We start from the raw sequence: 25949 nt of genomic DNA, 5'->3' as shown, positions 1-25949 counted from the left end.
CCAACACTATTTTAAGTATCATACCCATTTGCTCATCATGAATGGAAATCATCAGGTGTCACATAGTGTCACCATGGCAAGTAGAATACGTCAATAAATACTGACATTCACACATCAAGAGATTCGCAGGAAGAGAAATACATATTTTCATGCAAGTTTCCTTCAGCTGTAATTTTCTTTGTCTCTCTCGTTCTTGAACACATACACACACACACATACACACACACACATGCACAAACACACATACATACATACACATACATAAATTGTACTTGTGTGCCCTCCATACTCTCATGTATTGATGCCAAAAGTGCCTGGTGATAGCTGGGACTTGATATGTTAAACCCTGTGTGTAAAGTGTCTGCTTGATACAGGCTCTTACCCACGCGCACAGACACACACACACACACACACACACACACACATACATACATACAATATACAGGCTGCACTGAATGGGCATATATTGCAGTGTCTCCCTGAAGAGTCTGCGGCTGCATGTGCTCGATGTGCCGCGGAAGCTCCAATCAAGACGGAGTGTGAGGGTGGGAGGTGGGAAGTACTCTGGATAGAGCCAATCATCTCCTCATGGTGACAGTTACATCTCGCCCGGAATGGAAGTGAGCTTGCTCCTCCACATTCAGACGCCGGGGCCAGAACGCCGACTTCACACGACTGTCTTTGTTGCAATTAATATCCTCCCAGCATGAAAAATGACTTCAACTGGCACATCCAACTCAGTCAATATCTGTGGCCCCACGAGCAGCGTGGTCGGTCGGTCGGTCGGTCTACCAATTCGGTTCTGACTGTAATATCTTCACAAATATCAGACGGATTGACACAATTATTTTCTTCATATATCGGTGACCGTCTGACTTTTTTTTTCCAGCTCCACCCTGGGGTTTACCTTGTTTGTGTGAAAAGGAAATGTCTTGAAAACAAAGCCCTATGGCTTACTTCAGAATGCATCCATTAGTTTTGGGGATATATCAAAGTAAACAAATGGAAAAGGAGATCGCCGACCAGCTTCGACCAACACTGGGTCTTCTTCTGGGCATAGCTGACAAGAGAAGTCCTAATATTTTAACTTGGTCAGCACGAAAAACTATTTCCCATCTGCCACTTCTGTGCTAATTAGCACCGGTTAGCATGCTTAGATGGCGTAAATATCGGTGCATTAGCATTGTTGTTGTGAGCAACTAGCATGGCTGGAGTAAGCTGCTTGTGCTCACTTGTGGTGACAAACCCACAGATAATTATCACCTAACTCAATATTTTACCTCAAAATATATAGTGTTTTTTTTGCTGCCTGTGGCTATTCGTTTAGCTTATCAACTAGCTTGTGGATATAGCAGAGCATCTAGCAAGATGAAATCGTTAATGGAAATGGCTAAAAGGAGAGTGAATATTGGACAGAAACGTGGCTCCAAATCAATGCTAAATTTGCTAATGTGCCATATCAGCTTTATAAAGTGATATTGTTAGATGTTTCATCCACTTCCCCCAACTGGTCAAGTAAATAATGTATAGCTGGTCAAGTAAATAATTTATCGCAGTGTTAAAAAAAAGTGACTCTTTATTTTATGAGGAACATTATAGTTAAAGGATAGATAAAACAACAAACAAGGGGGCTAAACAAATATGCAGGTTCTTAGTGAAACTAAACAAAGATATAGATCCCTGTTCTTGTCAAGTTTGTTTTTCAGTTCTTCTGATACATAAATCCTAAAATGTTCCTTGAGATGAAATGCCAGCCCCTGGTTGGAAATTATTGAATTAACCACAGACTTACTTCACCCAGGAGATAATGTAAATAAAATCCCTTTATCAACTGTTATTTCACAAAACTTACCGTGATCTGCAACCGATATGAATAATAATACATATCTTAATGATTCATGGGTTTAGGTCTGCAAAGCAGCTAGTAGAGTGCCGAAATTCTTCGAGCTCATGAGTATTTATTTCAAAAGAGGATATGGGCTAGAATATGAATTTTGTGGATACACTGTATATTATACATATTTTGTGCTTGTGGTACATAAAAATGGTCACCTACTTCCCTTGTGAATATAATTTAAACAGCAGAGATACAGGATGGAAATTGAATCTTTTTCTTTATCTTCTAAAGCTATGGCCTTTAAATGATCCATAATGTCCACCCTAAACAGTCGACTCAGCTACCGTGTTGGCCTCATTAGTGGATATGATAAGAGGGGAAATTCGTGAAGTACCAGATTGTACTTCATTATTCAATCGGTTTTCCATTATGAAAAGGGAAGGGCATTATGAGTGGCTGGGGAAGTAATGTTTGCCATTTGATATTACGGGAATTCCTGAATAAATCTAGCACACAAACAGACACACGGATTAACATGCGAGCATATACACAGTCACCCAAATGACTGACCATTGCCGTTTCCACAACATCTTGTCTAGTTGGTTGAGTGGGAAAGCCACAATGATCCCTTCAAGAACACAAGGGGAATTCACAAAAACATGAGTAAGTTGGCACAGAACGTAAATAGATGAGTGATATGAATGGCTTTGTTGAAACGGTGTCATTTTTATGATTCTTTTCTATTTATTTAAGTTTTTCTTTTTGTCATTTACAATGTTTTGTTGCGTTCTTTTTTGTTCAGTGAAATTTAAAAAAATTATAAATTTGGGGCGACGCGATGTGGGCGACGCATTTACAGCGGCGCGTTTTCAGCGGCGCAATTTTCGCCCCGAGTTGAAATATTTCAACTTTGAGGCGGTAATCTCGCAACTCGAGCCAATCAGCTCTTGTGTTCCGCTCTCGTAGCGCTGGAAGCGGAAGTCTTTCAGACGTAACAGTAACTTCATCGGTGAAAGTGACCGAGCTGAGTGAGCCTACGGGTGATGTCATGAACCCAAACACGAGGGCGTTAGTGTGTGCGACGTCCACAACAAATATAAAGCAGAACTAGTGGTTAGTTATTCTGGTGGATGAAGGAGATGATAACGGTCTTTACGGAGACGAGACACAGAAATAAGCCCCGCCCCTCGCGGAGCGTCTCGACGCTCATGGTAAGAACACGGTGAATGGTCGAGCGAGTAAACTCACGCGTTTTGGGCAACGCGAAAAATAGTTTCGCTTTTGGTGTGAACGTACCTTAAGAATGAAGCAGTGAGTGGTATGCCGTGGACGAACTGACCATTCTCACCTCAGTATATAACTTAATGACTTGCACACGGGTGGTCTTTCGCTATAGATGTCTCTTATTGTTAACGGATACAATTTAAAGACCCAAAAAAACTAGAATGTGTTAACTGTCAATAATTCCCAACATTCTGTCTGAACACCAAGTCCACTCGTTCCGACTGACATCCTTGTCTCCAAGAGATTGTGTTTTTAATTGACTGAATTGGTTTCCCAACCACGGTGGTCGGGGTGGATAGTAGACGTACAAAGCGCGGAACTTTGACTCCAGAGAATCTGAAGTAACTCTGTGGTTAAGTTTAGGAAAAGGTTTTGGGAGATATATTGTTGAAACATGGCTTCGCAAAAACAGATAATTTTTTCACTTTTATTTGACAGGGTAAAATGGTAAGTTAACCAAAATGTCGGCAATTTTTTTTGCCGACCAACAAAAACGGCCCAACATTGCTAGTGTGAACCAAGCTATACAGTGCAGTGTCTCCCCTAGGTTTACAGCTTCAGGTAACACCTATAGTTGGTGCTTTTGCCAACCTATAAAAAAGTTGGAAAGGTTAACATTTAAAGACACTTGACAATTAAATGTAGTATAAAAATTATTTGCAAGAGAAAATTAAATTAACTGTCAATAGCAGTCACATAAAGCGAAAAGAAAAATGTGGTAAACACCTACAAAATAAAAAATGTTAGCTCTTCAATATGGGTGCAGCCCAACAAATTAGCTAGTTGGTGTGGTTAAGCTACTTATAATGTTATAAATATATAGCTGTCACTTTCAATTAAACCAGATTGCTCCATCAGACAAAAAACTAACACAAGTTTTCAATCACTTTATTAGAATACAGATACAGTTCTATATGTGCAACATTTAGCTTATTGTGGTTGCAATTAACCTGTTTTACACTGAATACCTTTTCAAAATAATTACAATAAAGTGCAACCTGTGAAGAACTAAACAAAATAAATTGAAATATTTAGTAATAAAGATTTTGACTGAGTTTTACACTGCATATCTTTAATAAAACTATCACATGCAACCTTGGGAAAACAAAGCAAAACAAGTGCGGATATGTGTGAGTCATCAAGTTATATTCTTATGTGTGATCAAATGAGCGTTCCACTACACCTTTTTAAAACGGGGTTGCAGGCTTGATAAATAATGCTCAATGTTGAGCTTTTATTTTGAAGGGCAACAGCAGGAACGCCAAACTCACAAGAATCTCGGCCTTCGTAAAATAAACATTTACACTAAAGTGCATACATTTTGCTCTTTATTTATTAATGACTTAGTTTTATGTCTGTGTACTTTGTAATTATGTGAAGTTCTCAATAAAGGTCTTGACATTTTTTTAAATCAGCATTTCCCCTCGCGCCCCACCTCGTTTCTGCTCTTGAACCCGGAGCAGAAGAGCTACTCCGAGACGACTCGTCCGATCTTCACCACCCTGGGAGCGTTTAAAAAACGCAGATATATCGCTTTGCTTTTCACGCGACATGTTGGCCGCTCTCTGCGGGCTGGTGGGAGCCTGGCAGCCTGCTCACCTGTGCGGACGTATCTGTGCGCATGTGTCTGTGCGCATGGGGGCGGAGCTTCACCGCACGCGATACCGAGAGCCAGGAGAAGAGTGACCGCGACCAGCAACAGAAATGACATGCCGCTGTGTAGATACGATCAAAACATACGGCCGTTCAGTTTAATAAAAGAACAGGTAGGAAAGCTCAAGTTACTTCTGTTGTAATCTGTCACTATAGAGAAAATGACCGGGGGGCAGCTCTGTGTCTCTACCCCTGCGGAACCACAGAGAGCGACTCGCCGAACCCACGTTAAGAATCACTGCCATAAACCCATGTTCACAATGTTTACTGAGGTATTAAATCAAGTGAGAAGTTGAGTCATTTTCTCATAGACTTCTTTACAATTGGACTTCATTTTTACATCTGGAGGAGTCTCCCCCTTCTAGTCAATAGAGAGAATGAATGTTGCCCCCTGGTCTCGATACAGGTTTCATTACCACCTTTTTGAAGTTTCCGCCTGGGAATCTACCGCATTTTTACTCTGCCTCGGAAAAAAGGCCAGGATATTACTAAATTGCCAGGGCATTGTCTCGTTTAATTGTTTATTTGGCACTAAGATGAAACTTTTGAGTGAAGTGAATGAAGACAGGACTCATTATTTTAGTTTTTCTGTGGGTGTGTTTGTGGTAATGGAGATCTTTCTGATGAATTTGAGGAGTGCCTTGTTCTTTTACCAATCTGTATCTTGAAGTAACACAAGCAAGATATGTAAGACAGTATTTCTCTGATGTTGTTTTGCTTTTAACATCCACGAAAACGTTTTAAATGAGGTAACAACACTGTGAAGTCGCTTTAAAGTTAAATGTTGCCATGCCTAATAGTTACTGTACGTGGCAGTTGCACCGTGTTGGAGGTTTTCTTGCTCTAATAATGACAGTATTTTGCAGAATTCAAACAGCATCATTATAGGTTCTGCCCATGAGTAAGACAACCCGTCGCGTTATGATTGTTATAGAAGCTGTTTTATAGACAGCACTTTGCTTTATTTGTGCGGCTCCCGACCATCGATACCACCACCACTCCCAGGCTCCTGCTGCGCTTTACTCTAAAAGCTGTAAATATTAACCTTTTTATCAGGATGCACTAATAAAATATAGAAGCATTTTAATTATTACATTTTTTTCTAAATGTTTTCTTTGCAAATTATAAACTTAGAAGCGCAGCTTGGCTGCTTCTCAATGTGAGACATTCGGTTTGTTGTGCTTTGCAACTCAAATTGTTCTAGCACTCAAGTACAGCGGCAATCCGACTTCAGCGTAGTGGCGAGATGGAAAACCTGTAATTATAGACGACTTAATCAGTGTTTGTGGCACAAACAACAGTCTCTTGAAAGTAGAAACAACCACATAAAGCAAGGGGAGGACATTCAGTGCGTTTACATGATGGTATAATTCGAATCTTGCTTTAGTCGGACGATGCTATCTTTTGGGGGATCTGCTGTTATCCCAATATACATGGCAGTGAGTAATTCGAATCATTGGCCGAAAGCATGTCATATCCGATACGATAGGTGGCGCTGTTTTCATTACAACTCGTGGTGATACAGCCATTTCCGCTTGACCTCTTCACCACCACCAACAACAACATTTCGAGAAAGATGGCGAACAGAGAGCGGTAAGCTACATCCCTCTACTATTCTTCCATGGTGTTAATAGGATTACAGCGAATGCAAATGGCGCTATTGGCTGAGTTGATAACGGAGAGAAGACGCCGTCGCCGAAGGTACATGGAGAATTTAATTTATCGTCTCTTTCGACTTCCGGGTCACGACATGGGTGGGAGGGAGGAGGGCGGCGGGATCTCGAGCATGCGCAAAGACGCAAAGTCCAGTTCCGAATCCAATTCACCGTTACATGCCGCGATAGTCGAATTATCAACCGGATCGGAACGAGCTATCCAGGGGTGTTAATCGGACCGAAGTCGGACCGCACATAGTCGAACAAAGGTGTTTACATGAAACGGATAATTCGATTTCAGTCCGACTAAGCCAATAATTCGATTGCATGTAAACGCACTGACTGACAATAAGGCACAGGCAGAGAAAAGAGCAGAGAAGGAATACATCAAACCCTGCCCGTTTGAAGTCCATCATTGTCTTGCATTTTTGTTTGTTTTTGCACACTCCCAGCTGGCAAAAAAAAATTATGTGTTGCTGAAAAGTGTCCATGAAATAAAATAAACAAACAAACATTAGCATCATAAAGCAAAGGCTGACACATACGTATCCTGATTTCTCCTTGGCAGAGATGGTCAGCAATTATGAAGCAAACACTGTGGCTCTGTTAATTGTTTTGTTCATGCCGTGAGGAATAGATTAGGACCGACTGGTGACAGACTGTAGGCGGACAATACTAGCCTGGATCGAGCACCGCGGAGCACTCCTTCTTTTTAGTCTGTGTTGTTTTCACCCACATTAGTCACATGGGTAAAGAATAAATGTGAGCGAATTCATAACCGGGGATTCATGAAAGCGAGAGCCAGGCTTGCGGATTGTTCACGTTGGATTCGCCAATGTGTTTTTTTTATACACGTGTGAACCAATTATTTCTCCTAGCAGGGGCCATTTGTGCTCTGCAAATCCATGAGAAATCTCGTTAGTGCAAAATGGTGGTGTGAAGAAAAAAAAGTGGGCCTCCATTCACTTTCACTCAATAAAGTGACACTTGAAAGCCTGACATCATCCCGCATTGATGTTCATATTTTCGAACTTTTAGGAGAGAAGTTGGCGAATACAAATCAAGACCTAACTGTAAAACACTTAGCAGTGAGAGAGGAAAATCAAAAAATCCATTGAGATATTTTTGTGGGGAGCAGATGTTGTTTTCAAGACGTTGTGTGTGAGCTGCACAACACTGGGGACAGCAGTTATTAAAGCAATATGAGAATGGGGAATTCAGAAGTGAAAAGTGGCACACAAAACAGACGCACACTTTATTGTCCTCGCACACACTGGAAATGATGTGTTTGAAAGGCTTTATAGTGGAGATTATCTTGATAACCACACACACACACACACACACACACACACAATGTGTGGGCTCCACATTACAGGCCGGCTCCTCAGGAGTCGGCCCTTCTGTGACATTTGAAAAGGGCGAGGGGAGCATCGCTCACGCACGTGCGCGCACACACACACACAAACGGCTTTGACCTCCACACCATCAGGTGTCAGCATGCCCCCCACCCTCCCATGAAGAAGCTCAATACTCAGATTAACATCAGGCACCGGGATTAGCTTCGCCCCTGCAGGTTTTTTGGACAGAGCAAACTCGTCTCACCTGGCTGCCCCGTGGCGCTCGGGTGCCGACCACGCCACACACAGATACATGTGTGGACACATCACATACAGTTATTGTTTGCGGCATAGACATGTGAGTGAGTGAGTAAGTGAGAGAGAGTGTGTGTGTGTGTGTGTTTCAGTGGAAAAGGCCTCTGACCCTCGCTGTTTATTCATGAATCCCCCTTCTCCAGTTACATAAATAGCAGAATAATGCATTGATGCCGTTCGTCATCTCACATTCATTAGCCTGTAAGATTCCTTCTGGGACATTATCTCTGCTCCGAAGTACGGAACGGTTGGGGGAAGAAAATAAAAACTGCCTCGGCAACAAAACTCTGCCCCATCCTTGAGCATCTGTGCTGTCTTACATAACGATGCCTCACCAGCCACCTCGCAGCAAGTGAGCTGGTTCAAAATCCTTAAGAGGCGCCTCTTCCCTCTCTTAAATTGTCCGATTTCGCAAAGCACTGCTTGCCTCTCATCAGTCAGTCAAAATTAGATCTCGGATCTCTCCGATGCCAGGTTTAAATAAAGGGCACGCTGGGGAAATAAAGTGTGTGAAGAAAGCCAAAAACAGCGGGCCCCAGTTTATTCGAGGCGTGACAGCGTGTAAGACCTCTCTGTCTCCTCCATTAGAGACGTTTCGTTCCATGATCCTCTCTCTCTATTTAAAAATATATATATAGAATTAAATTCTTTATTTCTTTATTTTAAAAAAAAAAAAAAAACAAAAATTCTCATTCATCAATCACTGAAATATTGCAAGACTTTTATTTTTTTTTTATTTTATTTTTTTGCTGAGCTTAAGAAGAAAACTCTAAAATCCTATCTCATCTCATAAAATTTAAATATTTCATTGTAAGTTAAAAAAATTTATAACATAACAATGTTTCAGGTGTTTCAGGAAACCCTTGCAGGTGTTGTTTTAATTAGACAAGACAAGTTATTTTTTTAAATTTTACTACTAGTATCTTTTTTTTGATATTTTATATATAGATATATGAATATTGATTTTTCTTTAGCTGTAGCCATAAGCATAAAATAAAATAAAAAAATGCAATATTTTCATTGATTTTTGATGAATAAGAATATGCAACATTTTTGTTTTTTTAATTGCATTACAGAAAATAAAGAACTTCATCACAATATTCTAATTTTCTGAGACAGTCCTGTATATACACACACGCAAGGAAATCTGGATGCTTCGGTAGCCACGGTGTGGTTTTCACTGAGAGAGGTTAGGGGGGTTCAACACGGCAGGTTTGGCTGTTTTCATCTTCTCTGTCTGTCTGAGAAAGGCTGCAGCTCCTCTGGCTCGATGAGTCACTGGCCGGGCTGCAGCAGAACATTATGCCACTCTACTGCCACCTCGTGGTCCCCGTTATAGTAATAGGCTCCATCCGAAATCACTCCTCACTAAATTGTCTCATCACAATAAAAAAGTATTTGGCACTTTTCAAGGTCCAACATCGGCTTTGATATTATGCACACATTTGAGGAATGTGCTCACAAATTGACTGAATACTCCCTGGAATCTACTTGGAGACCAAAATGAAATTTAAATGACAGTAGAAGTACTGTTTTTTTGACATACATCACACCTCAGCGTACGTGGAATGAAGTTTCTGTGAGTGTTGTAATGGAGTGAACACTGTGTGGCCAAATGTACGAGGACAAACATACCTTTTGTTTGCTACTGGTTCAAGGGTTATGTTTTATGGTTTGAGCTTTTAAAAGGGTCTAAATGATGGAATGTGTGGCTGTGACCTGCTAGCTTACCAACAAAAGCAGCGTTTGTTGTTTACGTTCATAATAACGAATATGACCGAAGAAACCAACCCTGTTCCGATGGAAGTAGCTCGCAGCGCTAGATCCACAAAACGCTAAATCCAGCAAGAGAGTCGCCGTGGCCGAGTCAGGCCACGCCTAGTTCGGTGTTGCCGACTAGGCGACTCAATTACTAGATTTAACGATGCTAGCTACTTTCATCGGAAAAAGGATGGGTACGTTTTAAAATATCGCGGACAGTTGCTACTTTCTCTAGATTACAAACTCTGGGTTGAAAACATGTTAGCTACGTCAGCGCTCTCGCCGTAGTTCACGCCGTTAGCAGCGTTGGCAAAAACCGCCAGCTCACCCGTAACCATGTTGAGTGAGGGCCCTTATGAGGCAAAGCAAAATGCGCCTAATCTTGTATTTTGATATTCTGGTTAAATTATACAATAGATGGATACAACACATATACATAATAAACAAGAGTGTGCATCCAATATTGAGGCTCTGTATGGTGTGAACACCACATGCACACAGTCAGCTCCATAAAGACATGATGTGTTTAGAGGAGGAACATCCTGACTGCGAACCCATCCGACACCTTTGAGATGAAGGGGACTGTGAGCCGGGCCTCATCTGCCCGACATCATCGTGTAGCTCCACGATCTCGGCGGCTGAATGGGGTCAGATCCCTGCAGCCAGTTTCCGACCACAGTGTCTAAAGGAAATATAAACTAAGAAATAAATGAATGTGTTGTTCTCCTTGCTCATACGTTGTTCACGAGCTTGTGACACACTTTCAAATCACAGATTACAAATTCCTACACACACTCGTACACACGTGCACACATGGACAGTAGTACATTAAGTTACAGTGTGCAGTACCTGCCTCTTTGTTTCTTTGGTTTTAGAGTCCGATAGCAGTTCAAGCCCGCACACCTGAGAATACAGCACGGACAAATGTGAGAGCAAGACGAAAGAGAAAGCAAAGGAACAAAAGGAGAAGGAAACAGTGTGTGTGTGTGTGTGTGTGTTTGTGTCCGCTCTTGTGTGTACGTACACGAGGTACTTTCAATTCAAAAGCTGTGACATCGAACTGTCAGCGAAGCCCAGAAGTGCTGACAGGTAACACACACACACACACACACACACAAACACACACATACTGTTTTAATTGAAAGCTGTCACTTTGAGATTTTTTCCTCCACAGGGATTTGCACTGGTTGGCTGCAGCTCCAGGATTTCACTTGTCTCTTCTCTTTGATATTACTCCTCACCTCTAGATTACAGTGCTCTCTGTCTCTCTCTCTGTCTCTCTCTCTCTCTGTCTGTCTCTTACTTATTGTTGTAGACCAACGCGTCGCTCCCTCTCATTCCTCTCGCATGGACACCTGCTATTAAACGACCATCCCTCGTGATTTTAGCATTGACGACACAACCACACACTAAACAAAAATCCCCGCGCCGATTGAAGAGAACGCGGCGACCGCTAAAATTAATCTAGCTCGCTCGGCTCCATGGCGACAGCATCGTTCTAATTGGCCGTAGTTACGCCCGACCCACCGACCAGGTTGCTGAGGCTGGAAAACGGTAAGGTTGAGGCCTTCTGAGGCGGAATCATTTATGTTTGTCACTTCACAAGCCCCGCTATTCTCTGATGTCCAAATCGTCCCCTTCACTCTTACCATTCTCTCTCTCTGTCTCTCTGTACCTCTGCTATGACTAAACATTGTAATTCATTCATTATGGATTAGGCTCTAAATTAGGTATATTATATTTAATCATTCATGCGGGCTTACTTCTTTGACCGGCCTGCTGAATCATTAATCAGGAGTTTTTTGGAGATGCTAATTTGCTCTATGATCCACAGGAGCATCTGAAAGTCGGATGAACAGATGTCACTTTTTATGTCCCGGTGCACATAAAGACGCCGGTGCCCCCCCCTCCCCCAACAGGAAATCTTTCGTTGGGGTGGACAGGGGGCCCCTGGAAATCTTGGGGTAGCACTCCTAAACCAAAATCCCAAAGTTAATCTCAGGAGTTGTAGAACGCTGTCGTAAAATACAGGCTTGTTCTTTAAAAAACTATACGTCAACTTGAGAGTTTAGGAATCTCATCGCTTTGCGTCACTAACTACCCAGTCGGATTCACCAGATGTAGACTGCGGGTAAAGTCTGGTGTCCACTAGCCGCGTAGGCTATGCCCCCCCCCCCCCCTCTTCGGCAATCTTTATGCGATATCATTTGCAAGGGCACCACCGCTGCACCCCGTGCTTAGCCCCCACCAGAAGCCATTGTGATTAATGGGCAGCCAGACAAGCTACGCCAGTCTCGTAATGGCCCCCTCCTCCCCCGCTAAGTCCCACTCTCGAACGCAGACTGGCCCAATCAAGGACACACGGGTAATTCATTGCGATTATGCAACACGGGGCTGCGCAACGAAATGCACAAGTTTCTGGGCATCCTAGTTTACAAAGAGGACATTGGCTGCTTTTACCTTCATCGCCGTTACATTTCTACGTGAAAAACTTAGAAAGGCGGGGCAAAATATGAGCAGAGTATGTTAGCACACCATTAACTACAGTTAGCACTTATGCTACGCTAGCTACTGACATGTTGCTTTTGCATTCTAATGATAGCAGCAGCGAATACAGGCTGGTTGCATCGGGCTTTCGATAAGAAGGCACAGGAACAGATGGAGGATCCGAGATGAGACGAGTCCAGACCGAGATATCCAACTAATGTACAAATAAGCACATGCGCTCCTGATTAAAATGTTCAGCTCCCTGCGGATTGGCTAATAATAGACTGTGTGTGCCATAGTGTGTTGTGCAGTGTGTGTATGAACACAAATCTAAATAAAACTTAAACACAATACATGTCAAAAGTAATCAGAGAGCTGTGTCATTTGCAAGTTTTGTAACTGGGTTGTAAAAACTAGTTTGAAGAGCATGGAAAGCATCTGGTCGCTGTTGTTTTAACCATTTTCCATATCACACAACGCACTTCCTGAGCAGGGCTGCGAAACAACCGGTAAGATGATCGTATGGAATATATTTGTAAAAGTGCCCTTCAGATTTTCTTTCAAATGGCCTTGAAAATCATCACGATCGTACATCATATTTTTTTTATACGTTGTCATGGTAACGTGATTTTTCACACCAATTCAAGCCCTCACAGCCTCTCACGCTCAACCATTTACCAGCCGACGTCGGTAGGTCCTTGAGGTTTAAGGCCTTAGGGGGGGTGGGGTGGGATTGGGACTGGGCCTTAAACTCGATACGATGTTGAAGAAACAGACTGTGACCAAATGGCCGACTCTGTAGCGCTGCGGGACAAAAGGTGAACACGCCTCGCGAGATTCACAAAAGGAACAACACTTTAGGCGGCGTGTGCGAGCCGGTCACCCCCACTGTGAAATGCTGCTTTATGTTAAAAGATCGAAGGAGCTTTTCACCTCGCCAACAAGTTAATGCCTGAATGTCACGAGGCAGCATCTTTCCCGTTAAATCCCTTGCCAATTAATCTATGTGTGAAAGTTTATGCATGCGCAGGCCTAGAGGACTAATTAATAATTGTGTGTGTATGTGTGTGTGTGTGGGGAGGGGGGGGCTCCACTCCCTTCTAATAGTTTCAGGGCGCACCGTGTCTCATATTCCACGCTGTGCTGCTCCCCGGCTGCTTTGGGCGACCAGATTTTGTACAGCGGCCTTATCTCACCTCTCCTCTCTCTCACTTGACTGCCCAGCGGTGAGGAAGTTGCCTTTCCCTTCCTCCCTCAGTCAGCAAAGCCCGGCTTCAGCTGGATGAACTGATGCACTCGGTTTCATAGCAACCGTCTCTTGGTTGCTTCCTTTTTTTCCCAGCTCCCCACGTGGCACGTTTTTTGAATGCAGTGTGTATCGTGATGAGTAACGCTGAATCATATGTATTGATCAGAATGAGCAGAACAGATTATCGGCTCGGACATGGCCAAAGTAGCAGTATTGGCAAATAATAACATCAATTCCTCTTGGGAATGGATAGCTGCCAGAGGACGCCGATGGGCTCATCAGTGCAGAAGGGTGTGCCTCCATACATTAATCCCTATAGGACACTGCACGGATACAGCACTCTTTCTTACACAGTGGCTGCCAGGTGAGTTTCATAATCTCTGACTTCCCACAAAATCCAGCATGTTCGGCACCTCATTTGAAACAACACATCTCTCGTTGCACTTTATTTCTAATAATTTTTGGGGGGCTTATATGCTCTTAGGTTTTCTCTTCATTTTAACTGTATTTTTTAAAGTTTAAACACATAACCCTGAAGTCGTTTCGCCTCGGGTTGTTGCTGAGCAGGCAGCGTGAAAGGGGCTGGTGGTGGTCATCCGAGCTCGAGAAATAGCAGCTGGCACATCAACACTCAATTACTTCTTTGTTGCCTTGTAGTCAGCCCAATAGCAGGCTATGTCAGTCACATGTGTTCCCTCTCTGAAGAAGATAAAAGGCATTTGTTTGGAGCTTAGAGATACAGTAGGCCTGTCTGTTCATTGCCATGTGAGTCAGAATGAAGTCTCTTCATACTTAACCTTAAAAGGTCTGCATGTGATGTTTAGAATCAGAATCAGAACCTTTTCATTGCCATGTATATTTAGATATATGCGGAATGTGTCATTGTGGGTGGGGCAACAATAGACAATGACATTAACAACAATAAACACGTTTAGGTCAAAGCAGTCCATATATCCAGACAAAAACTTTATTTTATGATTTTATTTTATTTTTAACAAAATACTTAAAGAATCCTTGGAAACCAGTGAAGAAAAATAGACCTGCTGCTCGTATGGGATGGAGGAGTAGAGTCGAACCACTGAGTGGCGCCCTTGCCCTTGTGCCACCCACTCCCCCGGATACATGGACAATACGCGCGCTGTCATACGCGATGACGACGCCCAAGGATTTGCTGTCGATGTACGAACACATCGAACAAGGAACGCAGAAAGGGAGAAGGGAATGTTGTGTCTGCGAAGTTAGTTTGCTGATGTTGATTCTCATTATCGTTTAAAAGGAAGAAGTTCGGCGGCGGATTGCCGAAGGAAGCGTGTCCTTCTAAACCGAGATTAGATCGTCCTCCTTGACTGAGCCGTCACTTCCTCCGAGAGCAGGAACTACTCAGGTAACGTTCCGCTCACCAGAACAACAACAACGTATGTGAGCTAACAAGAGCCAACGTCGACAGGCCAAGTGTCGAGACCTGAGTCGCTACGTGTGCGTGCCGGTGTTTTTACTTCAAATCACCAAAGTAGTCAGCGAGGGGGAGGACGTTAGCCGTGGCTATTTCGCGGGTTCACATCGCCTCAATGACGCCAAGCTAACGTAAAACAATGCCAACAGACGTTAACTGGTTAACCTAACGTTAGTTGGAGAACTAACTAGCTAATGTCAACGTTAGCTAGTTAGCTATCTAGTTGGTTAAGGGTACAATTCAGGGGGTCTTGCCTCGGAGACCCTTCCTCTCTGACTGCCTTCGTAACTTGGTCCAAATGTGCTGCTCGTTGGTGTTAAAGCAACCACCATGTCGTCCATGTTTAGCTACAACTGCGGTACGAAAGCAGACAGCTCAGCTATGGACAAGTTCACTTAACGCCCAATATGTGGGCAGAACAGGCACATTGTTGCCTGTAGCTCCTGACCCCTAGTGCCCTCTATAAGACCAGAGGGTTCATTGAGGAGTCCTTTTTTTTTTCCAACAACAAATACTTAAAAAAAATATTTTAGATACTTCTTATGGTGCGTATTCATAGATAGGTGTATCTCAAATTAAACGACCAACTAGCACAGACTGAAACCACACAGAACCAGGTACTGTGACAGAGTTATTTCTGATGTGCCCTTTGCTAAAGTATGCTCATTTTGTATTAAAGCCATTGCTGAATTTCGACATGTTTTCTGTGCCTCCTCCCCAGCCAAGATGGATCCAGCTCTACTGAGGGAGAGGGAGCTGTTCAAGAAAAGAGCTCTCTCCACTCCGGCGGTAGAGAAGAGGCAGGTCCCCTCTGACTCCCACAAGAAGAAGAAGGCTAAACTGGAAAAGGAGAGCTCCTCTGGGTCCAAACATGGTGCTGGTAAGTGAGGAAGACTTGCTTTTCCTGACAATGTTCAACTCACTGAATGGTTTCTCTACCTCTGTTGTAAATGGGTTGTGTCGGGATGAAAGCTGCGATGTACTTGTGGTGCCCATCACTGTACTTAAAGTAGTTGTAGAGATGAACCAATCCCCATGTTTAGAACTGCTATAGATTGTCCTCCAAACCTCATTAATGGCTGAAGCAATATTGGATCATAATAATCTGAGTCGCTCCTCCAAATCTCCATCTGTATTATCAGCTTGTGACCTTCTTAATAAACGGAGCACAGCTTAAATTATGAAATTATCATTTACTAAGCAGCCACTCCTTTGGGAGATGGAAACAGCATTTTTTTAAAAAAATGTTTGTAAATAGAGTAGGAAAAGTAAATTTCAAGCCATGAAAAACGCCTTGTACACATTGCGATTTTTGTTGCTGTGAGTTCTTCAGTTGGAGTGGTTCTGTTTCTTCTTCTTCAAGAATCCATCAGTTTAAGGCCTGTTTCCCAGGAAAGGTAGCTCTCATCACTCCTTACTTTCCTTTGGACCACTACTTTAACGGCATCTTGACCGTTGTCGCGTAGCGTCTGAGCCAACTTTGTCAATTTCGCCATCCAGTGCTGCCGTTTGAATCATCTGATTCGTAAATGGCTCCAAATACAAATTCCTCATCATCAGTAGCCTCAGGTACAGCTTCATTTCTAAGGCTACTGTCATCAGAGTCCTCCAACACCAAAGAAAATGCTGCTCTGCACTACACTCAACTCGTGCTGCACCATGGCGTTACAGAGACAGTAAGCAAAGCTTTCCCCAATTGTGTCTGTATTTATTCATAGTTCACAGCGAGACAGCAGGGCCATCATGTGGCCAACCAGGGTAAACACATTACCTGCTGCTATACCATGAATACAAAATGTAACTTGTGGACTCTTGCATACCTCAGGCCTCTAAGTAACCAAGCTTTGTAGAGAATAACAATACTTTCAATGATTAACTCCGAAACGATTCGCAGATACTTCTGTGCAGGAGAGTTAGTCGTCAAAAGATGTATACGCCCTCAATCTGTCTTTACTACGTCCTTACAGCCACCGACCCAATGTTTGGCTAATTGTCTGGAAGCAGGGTAGCATGAAAGCATGTCAATGCCACCATGCTTTCATGCTACCATAGTTGCAGAAAATTAGCCGGGTGGCGGGCACATCAAGCTGTTACATTTTTACTAATTTAGCAGCTGGCTAGTTAGCCACACTTTCATACTACATTGCTTCCAGAAAAGGAGCCACATGGCAGGCTGGTGGCCGGCGGCAGTCCTCCGTCCCTCAGACTTGCTCCTCACCGCTCGGAGACTTCTTCTCCAGGATTTCTGAAGAATGGCAAGCGAGGTACAGCCAGCCAGCGAAGCAGCCTGCCAGCGGCGCAGGGGTCGGCTTATCTGGTCCCCGTCAGTCAACGTTAACGTTCTTAGGATTCACATCTGTCTTCCTAGCAAAAAAAGGCCTGTACATAAATTCAGTTACAATTTATTAGACATTTTTTGTACAAGCCTATTAAATCATACATTGTGCTCCAGACGGCATGATCAATTTACATCACTGTGCAAGTGTCATTTGATCATGTGGCAATGTTAAACAAGTTGACAACACTGGTACACAATTTACTAAAGAACAGAAATGTGGGATTTATTCAAAGCAACGGTGTTGTCCAAGTGAGCTTGATTATTTGCGTGTTGCTCCTCAAATCCCCGTTCGTGAAACTAGAGCTGTGTCTTTAAGTTAGGGCAGTGTTTTTCTAACCGCACACAACAATTTACCATATTTCTCATCAGCATATTTGCAGCCACCTCAGTGCAGTATTCACAGGGCAGATGTCATAGAACAAGAATACTCTTTTTTTCTTTTTTTAAACTCGTTGATATCGGGTCATATTAGTGGTTATATGTCAACATGGCCACCCTATGATAACTATTTCTCGCACTAATATTAATCGACTGCTCTATCGGCTTCTTGTGTATAAAAATGTGGATTTCAGGGTCCACCCTGCGTCCAGGTGGCAGTGATCGTAGGTGTGTGAAATAAAAAGCTAATTAGACTCGCCCCAAATCAGTGACAAACTGGTGCCCTCTTTTTTTATGATTAAAAAAAAAAGTAAAAAAAATTCTGTTCCCTCATTCTCTGGCTCCTCCTTAACTGTGAGCAACTGAACCACTACACTAGTGGGCACTTTTGTTAAGAAGTTATTTTCTCGTGGGCAACGGGGTCAATGCTGTGGTGTTGCCCTAGTTCAGAAAAGCTGAATTCCTACTCTTCTTCATCCTCGCTGCTACCCTCCACCCCCCCTACACCACTTCGGTGCGTGACTCTGGCTCCTTGCAAATGCTGGTCATGAGCTTGCCGCAGCCTCCCGGCCCCTCCTCCTCTAGCTGGTGGTGTGTCTTCCCTTTGGCACAGCACCCGCAGTCCAGCAGCTCGTAGAGCACGGCCAGGGCCGCCAGAGACACCACGGTGAGGATGAAGAGCAGCAGAATGACGAAGCAGGCCACGTTCCAGCCGTCGTGGAACGGGTAGACCTCATGGACCTGCAGGGAGAGCCGGGGTACAAGGACGGCCTCCGGGTGCCATGGGGGGTTGCTTGGGTGTATGGCGGTAGTGCTGTTGGCCATGATTTCTGGTGCGAAGCAACGAAAAACAGGGAAAGAGAGAGAGAAAAAGACAGATCGTTAAACGCCTGCGACAGGGTTTGGTTCCGGGTTGGATTTTTTCTGGTGACAGCAGCAGAGACATTTCGTAAAATACTTTCCATGCTGATAAGATCAAATAATATATGAAGGAGAAGAACGCCTCCTGACAAGATGATGTGCCTGACAGAGAATGGACTGTTTGACAAGTGCATAGTCTAACCAGAGAATAGTTAGATGACAGTGTGTTATTGGAGCAACAAAGTTTATCTTGCAAAACAGCACGAAACCCCACTGAGGCCATCTGCTCGGAAACCAAAATAGGCTTGGAAGCGTAGAAGAAAAGAATGGCTTAGCATGGAGATGTGGCTTTTACGGCCTACAGTTTGCAACTCTTCGGACAGAACGCCCAAAAAGTCGAGGAACCGCAATCTAGTATCGATGTAATATCCTTTTGCTGACAAAGCCAACCCTTAAAAAAATCCTCCGGGATCAGCATGCCAGTGTTACCTTCTCCTTTTTTGCGTGTTGTTTTTCTTGTTAGCGATTATTGTGTGTGTGTGTGTGTGTGGGGGTCACAAAAACATTTCGCCTACGGAAGTAATAGATTTGTGGCGTCTCGTGTGCCCGAGTGTATTTAGGATGAGCTTCCTGTGTGGCGCCCCCAAAAGTGCCAAAATACTTCCACGGTGACACTCCAGTTCCAAAGTAGGACAGGTGAGGGGCCTGGAGAATAGAGGCGCAGAACACGATAACTCTTTAGTGTCCCCAGCTCATAACATAAATTCATTGCCATGACAACAACCTCTTTTTACTCATGTGTTGTCCTGCCGCCCCCTTGCCCCTCCTCTTCTGGTCTCTCTGCTCACATATACAATGACAGATTGGCTCTGTTATACCCCCCCAGGAAAAAAATTTAGCCCCACCCCAGCAAGGCTCTTATGGTGTTGCAGGATTGTATATTGCTCTCTGGCCACACACACACACACACACACACACACAGCTAACACACTTATGCATCTCTTAATGCCCCTGGCTGGCTCCTCACAGCTGTCGGACCCTCATTGATTTTTGTCTCAAGAGCTGTACGAGTCAGCTACCCACACATGCACGGAAATCACAAACACAGGAGTTCCTGATGATTGGTTTTCCGGCGGGGGGGAGAGTGCAGACATTACCCATGTTTATTTAATCCATTGAGTGCCTGCTCGGTTCTCGGCCTAAATATTACAGATGCCACATGAAGCTCTCAGCGTGGTTATTGTTGCAGGATGAATGACATTTAGAAGACATTGTTTTTAGATCTAATATTTGCAGTTTTAGATTTCTTTAAAGCAGTGAGGAATTGACTTCTGCAAAATTATACATTTAGAAAAATGTATGATTGACCCTGTGGATGCCGGATGAAACATCAAAATACCCCCTCGTGGTCATCATAGCTCCACAGTGAGACAAGAGCCTGGAGCTGATGTTCACGCTGTGGCTTATTGTGTTTTGATGTCAAACACGCGCGCATTATTCTGATGATGCCATTATTGGAACAAGAATATAAAAAACGCACACTCACCGCCGTGTCTGGCTCAGTCTCCAGAAGATCCAAGTCAACAGATGCGGCTCTCCCGTCTGTTAGTGTTCCGCCTCGTCTTCCGCTCTCTCCCTCCTCCGCGTTTCACTCCTCGACTTGTTTTCTTTTCTTCTTTTTTTCTCCTCCTCGGCATCTCCAGCGGTCGCCGCTCGTGCTCCGCTGCTCCGCTTTCCCGCCCCCGCCACTCCTTTACGGCTCCTCACGAACCGCGGCGCCCTGCCTGTGCACCATTTGTCAGCCGGTCTGCCAACTATTGCCCCGGGTCCCGCCCCCAGCGCTCCTCGCGGTGGCAGAAGGTCCCGCCCACATCCTGTAAATCATTCACGAGCCTGGCTCTGCTTTCAGCGCTGATTGGCCAGAGCCCCGTCGGTCTAAAGGGGAGGAGGAGGGCGGCAGTGCAGTTGACCTCCAGCAGAGAAAAGGACTGGCTGGCTGGACTGCTCTCATTTACTACGACTGCAGAATTTATAGGATGTTCTTATTACATTAAAGTATAAGATAACTAGCAAGTCTAAATAACAACTCTGTGCCATGGATTTGATTGGTCGTTATAACACATTTTAAAAGAACAGCGGTAACATGAACCTGTGAATATGACCACTGCTAATTATTTCAGTCAATCCCACATGTCTGCTGCTATAAATACTCGCTAGTCTGCCAAATGTGGGTTAGTTTGCCCCTGGAAATAGTCCCCAACTTAAAATATAAATAAATATATTGTCTGTCCAATCATCCATTTTCATCCACTTATCCGGAGTCGGGTTGTGGTGGCAGCAGGCTGACCCAAAGTTCCCTCTCACTTGCAATATTTTCTAGCTCATTCTGGGGGATCCCGAGGTGTTCCCAGGCCAGCTGGGAGATATAATACCTCCATTATGTTATCGGTCTTCCCCGTGGGTCTCCTACCAGTTGGGTGGGCCCAGAAAAGTGAGAATAGTGAGAATTTGGTTTATTTTATAGAGCCCAATATAAAAAATTACGAATTTCCCTCAGTGGGCTTTACAATCTGTACACATACGACATCCCTGTCCCAGGACCTCACATCGGATCAGAAGGAGGTATCCTGATTAGATGCCCGAACTACCTCAGCTGACTCCTTTTGACATGAAGGAGTAGCGCCTCCACTCTCAGGTCCCTCTTGATGACCGAGCTCCTTACCCCATAAGGCTGAGCTAGGCCACCCGACGGAGGAAACTAATTTCAGCTGCTTGTATCCGCGATATATATATATATAGTGTATATTGTGATCCCTTTCTTCAACAAATTACTTCATCGGTAGGAACATCTAGACTTGAGCGCCACAGATTGTCCTGTGATGTTGGTTGTCGTCTTTTCGTGCGACTTGTTGACCACAAGAAAGATGCAATTACAATGTGGCGCCCTTTGAAAATGAAAATGTGTCAAATAATGCCATATGGGCTTTGTCCCCCCGGTGCGTCTCTGTCTGGTCCGTAGAATCCTCTGGTGTCAGCCTTTACTATCAATACTGCGTGACATTGGAAATATCTTTTCCCTCTTTCTCCACAGAGTCTAGCAATGGCAACATTAACATCAAGACGAGCTCTGGGTACAAGTTTGGCTGCCTCGCCAAGATAGTCAATTACATGAAGGTAAGCCCCCCCCCCTTCAGAAAAGGAACATTCATACGCAATATAATTTTTTTGAAATTAAAGGTACAGTTATTTATCAATCCGGATACTTTTGGGAGTAGTATGGATTTGTTGGATTTTAAGCTTGTCGTATCTCCATCAAAGCGCTTGAAAAGCTTGACTCGCCGTCTGCTGTGAGTCATGTCGAGTCCGCTGCGTAACATTTGGTCCCCAGACTTTCTTTTGGTACCGTTAACAGCTTGTTTATCATGCTGTGACACTGCAAAGAGGCAGCCGGGACCCCCCGTCACACTCGCTGTCTGAGTCACCCCCTCCCCCTGTGCGCTTACTGAAACCTGTGCACTTGAATTGACAGATTTTCCTTTTAACGTGGGCATTTGTTGTGCCATCTGTTGAGCGCACAGTTTCATAAACCGTGTAAAGTCCCCCGATGTGTGTGTGTGTGTGTGGGTTCTTCTTTATGTAAATCAGTGTGTTTCTCTCCTTCACTCAGACGAGGCATCAGAATGGTGATACACACTGCCTGACCCTGGAGGAGATCCTGGACGAGACCAAGCTTCTCGACATCAGCATGAAACAGAAACAGTGGCTCATGACTGAGGTGTGCTTCACGCGAAACATGCAATACCGCATGGGGGTGTTTATTCCCTTTGTTTTTTAAAGAGAGGAAAAGGTGCAAAAAAACAGTGTTGTGGGAATTATCATACGCATTTACATAATAGTTCTGTTGCAACACTTTTAAAATACATTTGACGATGGTCATGTTGTGAGGAGATCAACTGGAGACTCGCAATGTCTTCGACCCAAGCCCAATCTCCACCCTCAGGGTTTAGCGCCGTCACGCCGCCAAATCATCGAGTGTTTGAGGGGTCTCTCGCAGACATGTTGAGCCCTTTGTGAACCCTTTCCTTAAGTGAGACAAATTTATTAATTTGTGAAAATGGGCTATACAAATAAACTGAACTGAATTGAATCGAATTAAGTCCGCAAGATGCAGACTTTGCCCAAGGGAATTACCCACAATGCTTCGCGGTGTTATGTTAAATGCGCTGTTGCCAGTGGAAGCATGGAGACGTAAAAAAAAAGGTAAGAAACATGTGTGTTCAACCTGGCAAATTACATTTACTCAGAAACATGAAGGATAAAAGATGGAATATAAAATCAGAGACTATATACATATATATTTTATTTTATATTTTACTTTGCATACTTCTATATCTTTCATCCCTGTTTTTTATATTTTATTTTTTATTCTTGTGTGTTTAGTTTATTGGTGCTGCTGCTGCTACGACAAATTTCCCCTTGGGGATTAATAAAGTATATATCTATCTATCTATATTACACAGATGTATTCATCAAATGTGGAATTTTGTTCTTGAAGCTTTTTTGGCATAAATGATTTCATAATTATTTTAAAGGACCTGTCATCTTGTGAGTTCAAATCAGGGAGTAAAAAGTACAACATAAAGACCCACAATTGACCATGTGATCATTTTGACCTTTTATTACCTTCGCATTGAAAATGCCGGAAGGTTATGTTTTGATCGCCGTGTATTTATTTATTTATTTGTATGCGTGTTATTCGCAAATCTCAAAAAGTATTGAACCGAATCGCATGAAATTTGGTGGGATGATTGTTTATTATCCGGGGACCAGTTGATTAGATTTTGGGATCGATCGGGTCAAAGGTCAAAGGTCATGAACAGGTCAAAATCTTTCGCAGAACTCAAAAAGTATTGAACCGAATCGCATGAAATTTGGTGGGATGATTGTTTATTATCCGGGGACCAGTTGACTAGATTTTGGGATCGATTGGGTCAAAGGTCAAGGTCAAAGGTCATGAACAGGTCAAAATGTTCTTGAATCGCATGAAATTTGGTGGGATGATTGGTTATTATCCGGGGACCATTTGATTAGATTTTGGGATCAATCGGGTCAAAGGTCAAGGTCATGGAAAGGTCACTCTTTTTTTACCATAGCACGATACATTTTTGTCCAATTGGCATGCAACTAATCCCAAAATGTTCATAATTCAATGCCCAATCTTGTGATATGCGAAGGTATGCGCTCTACCGAGTGCCCATTCTAGTTGACCTTGTCATGGTCTCATGATATGTTGCAGCAAAGTGATGTCCCATTCTTATTCACACCATTTCAAGCCCTTGCAGCCTCTCACACTCAACCACTTAACAGGTGACGTCAATAAGTCCCAGAGTGGTAAATATACTCTTTTTTTTTTTTAAATAACGAGCTAAAAAAAAAATCCTCACAGTGACTTAAAAACCTGACGTCTGCTGCGTCCCCCTCTCCGACAATGTCAGGCTTTGGTCAACAACCCGAAAATCTTCGTCCGGGATGGGACGTACGGCTTCAAGCCAAAGTACAACCTGAAGGACAAGAAGGCCCTGCTGAGGCTGCTGGACAAACACGACCAGCTGGGCCTGGGAGGAGTGCTGCTGGACGACGTGGAGGAGGGGCTGCCCAACTCGGCCAAGGCCATCAAGGTAGCACGATGAATGTACAAAAACCCCGCTGAAAGCACGACACTACGTTATGTTCATTGATAGAAGGGGACATGCCTCTATGATGACTGAACACTGGAGACTAAACAATAGAGACATACTAGCAGAAACATGAGCCGTCATGTGTTCGCAGGCTTTGGGGGACCAGATCATCTTCGTGACGAGACCCGATAAGAAGAAGATCCTCTTCTACAACGACAAGCACTGCCAGTTTAGCGTCGACGAAGGTGAGATTTCTCTGTCGGCAGTAACACGTCTCTCTCTCCCGGTGCCTGTCTGTCTGTCTCGGCTGTATTTCCGTCTCTTACTGACTCTGTATTTATAAGATTTGGATTTAGATTTCTCCCAATCCATTTGATATCATTGGAAGATACGTTTAAACTAATGGTCAGATAAGATATGTTTTTGACTTGGTCAATCAAAAATATAATATCCATACATCTCTATATAGTTATCTAGTGTGTTGGTCAAAACCATGAAACAAATGTGTGACTGTCTATTGGGTTGGTATGTTCAAAAATGTGTCTCCTAATCCTAGAATTCCAAAAATTGTGGAGAAGTGTTCCAGTTGATTCCATAGATGATGAGAAGATTGACGAGTACCTGAAGAAACAAGGCATCTCCTCCATGCAAGAGACCGGACCAAAGAAAGTGGTCAGTGCACCCCCACCTAACTTCAAAACTATATATATATACACACACACATCCCCTGGTTTATTTCACAAAGACATTTGAACAATGACGTCTGTACGTTGTCAATCAAGCATGTTGATCAGGGCCCATTGTTTCTGTGCTCCCTGTGCAGTTACAAATTAAGAGAAAGAAGCAAGGTGGGCAGAGGAAGAGACACTTCAAGACCCACAACAACCACTTGGCTGGCGTTCTGGAGGACTATTCGGAGGGCGTTCCCGTTAAGAAGTGAAACCTCGTGCCCTCATGAGAGGCGACAGAGGCCCCGTGCCCCGTGACAACACAGAGACTTTTTCATGGCAGTCTATGAGGCTTATTCCCCCCCCCCTTTTCTTTGCACACCTGTGAGCAGTGGTTGTGTATTACATGAAGTAAACAGCAGCTGTGTTGTGGAATCATGTTTAGTTTGGTTATTGATCAGTATCTGCAGGATAAGAAAAGGTACAGAGACATTTAACCAAACAGCACCATCCTTACAGAGGGCCACTGTTCCTATTCGGATGAAGTTTCATTTTGTTTAGTTAATTGCAAAGAGAGGTGTGTTTGGAAGCTTTTATTTTGAAGGACAGCCATCCTCATCTGACTGCAACCCCTTTTAATAGGAGTAGCATGAGATGGGCGTGTGATGTGCATCACATTGAGCTCCCTCATCCAAGCATGAACCATCGTCCTTCTTGTGGGCTTTCAGAAGTATTTGAATAAATTTTGCTTCGCAGCGCCATGCAACGTAGCAGTTTACAATAATTAAACTTTTTGGAACATTTTTTTAATAAACGAGTTAAAAGAGATTGCTCTGTTGCTTGATTCACGTGCACTGCAGTGACTTTTAGATCCGTTAGAAGCCATACATCAAGCGTTGCATATATAAAATGTCTCATTTAGTGTAATGTTGATAAACACCAACTCTAAATGTGATGTGTTGTTACTGCACGCTTTACAACCTAGTGATGAAATG

The 25949-nt window shown here is 43.6% G+C and overlaps 2 protein-coding genes across 2 annotated transcripts; one reads left to right on the top strand and one right to left on the bottom strand.

Moving 5' to 3' along the window:
* Nucleotides 1–14778: 14778 nt before the first annotated feature.
* Nucleotides 14779–25782, top strand: gtf2e2 (general transcription factor IIE, polypeptide 2, beta). The gene is made up of 8 exons (XM_056408746.1): nucleotides 14779–14962; nucleotides 15753–15911; nucleotides 21700–21782; nucleotides 22276–22383; nucleotides 24104–24286; nucleotides 24438–24531; nucleotides 24843–24958; nucleotides 25110–25782. The coding sequence occupies exons 2-8, from the start codon at nucleotides 15758–15760 to the stop codon at nucleotides 25224–25226; spliced, it is 855 nt and encodes a 284-aa protein (XP_056264721.1). The 5' UTR covers nucleotides 14779–14962; nucleotides 15753–15757; the 3' UTR covers nucleotides 25227–25782.
* Nucleotides 17418–21669, bottom strand: smim18 (small integral membrane protein 18). The gene is made up of 2 exons (XM_056408748.1): nucleotides 20155–21669; nucleotides 17418–18577 (listed from the first exon to the last, which is right to left on the bottom strand). The coding sequence occupies exon 2, from the start codon at nucleotides 18570–18572 to the stop codon at nucleotides 18249–18251; it is 324 nt and encodes a 107-aa protein (XP_056264723.1). The 5' UTR covers nucleotides 18573–18577; nucleotides 20155–21669; the 3' UTR covers nucleotides 17418–18248.
* Nucleotides 25783–25949: the final 167 nt, after the last annotated feature.

The sequence above is a fragment of the Pseudoliparis swirei genome, chromosome 24 (assembly GCF_029220125.1).
Source record: "Pseudoliparis swirei isolate HS2019 ecotype Mariana Trench chromosome 24, NWPU_hadal_v1, whole genome shotgun sequence".
NCBI lineage: Eukaryota > Metazoa > Chordata > Actinopteri > Perciformes > Liparidae > Pseudoliparis > Pseudoliparis swirei.
This window is presented reverse-complemented; position numbering and strand designations above follow the sequence as displayed.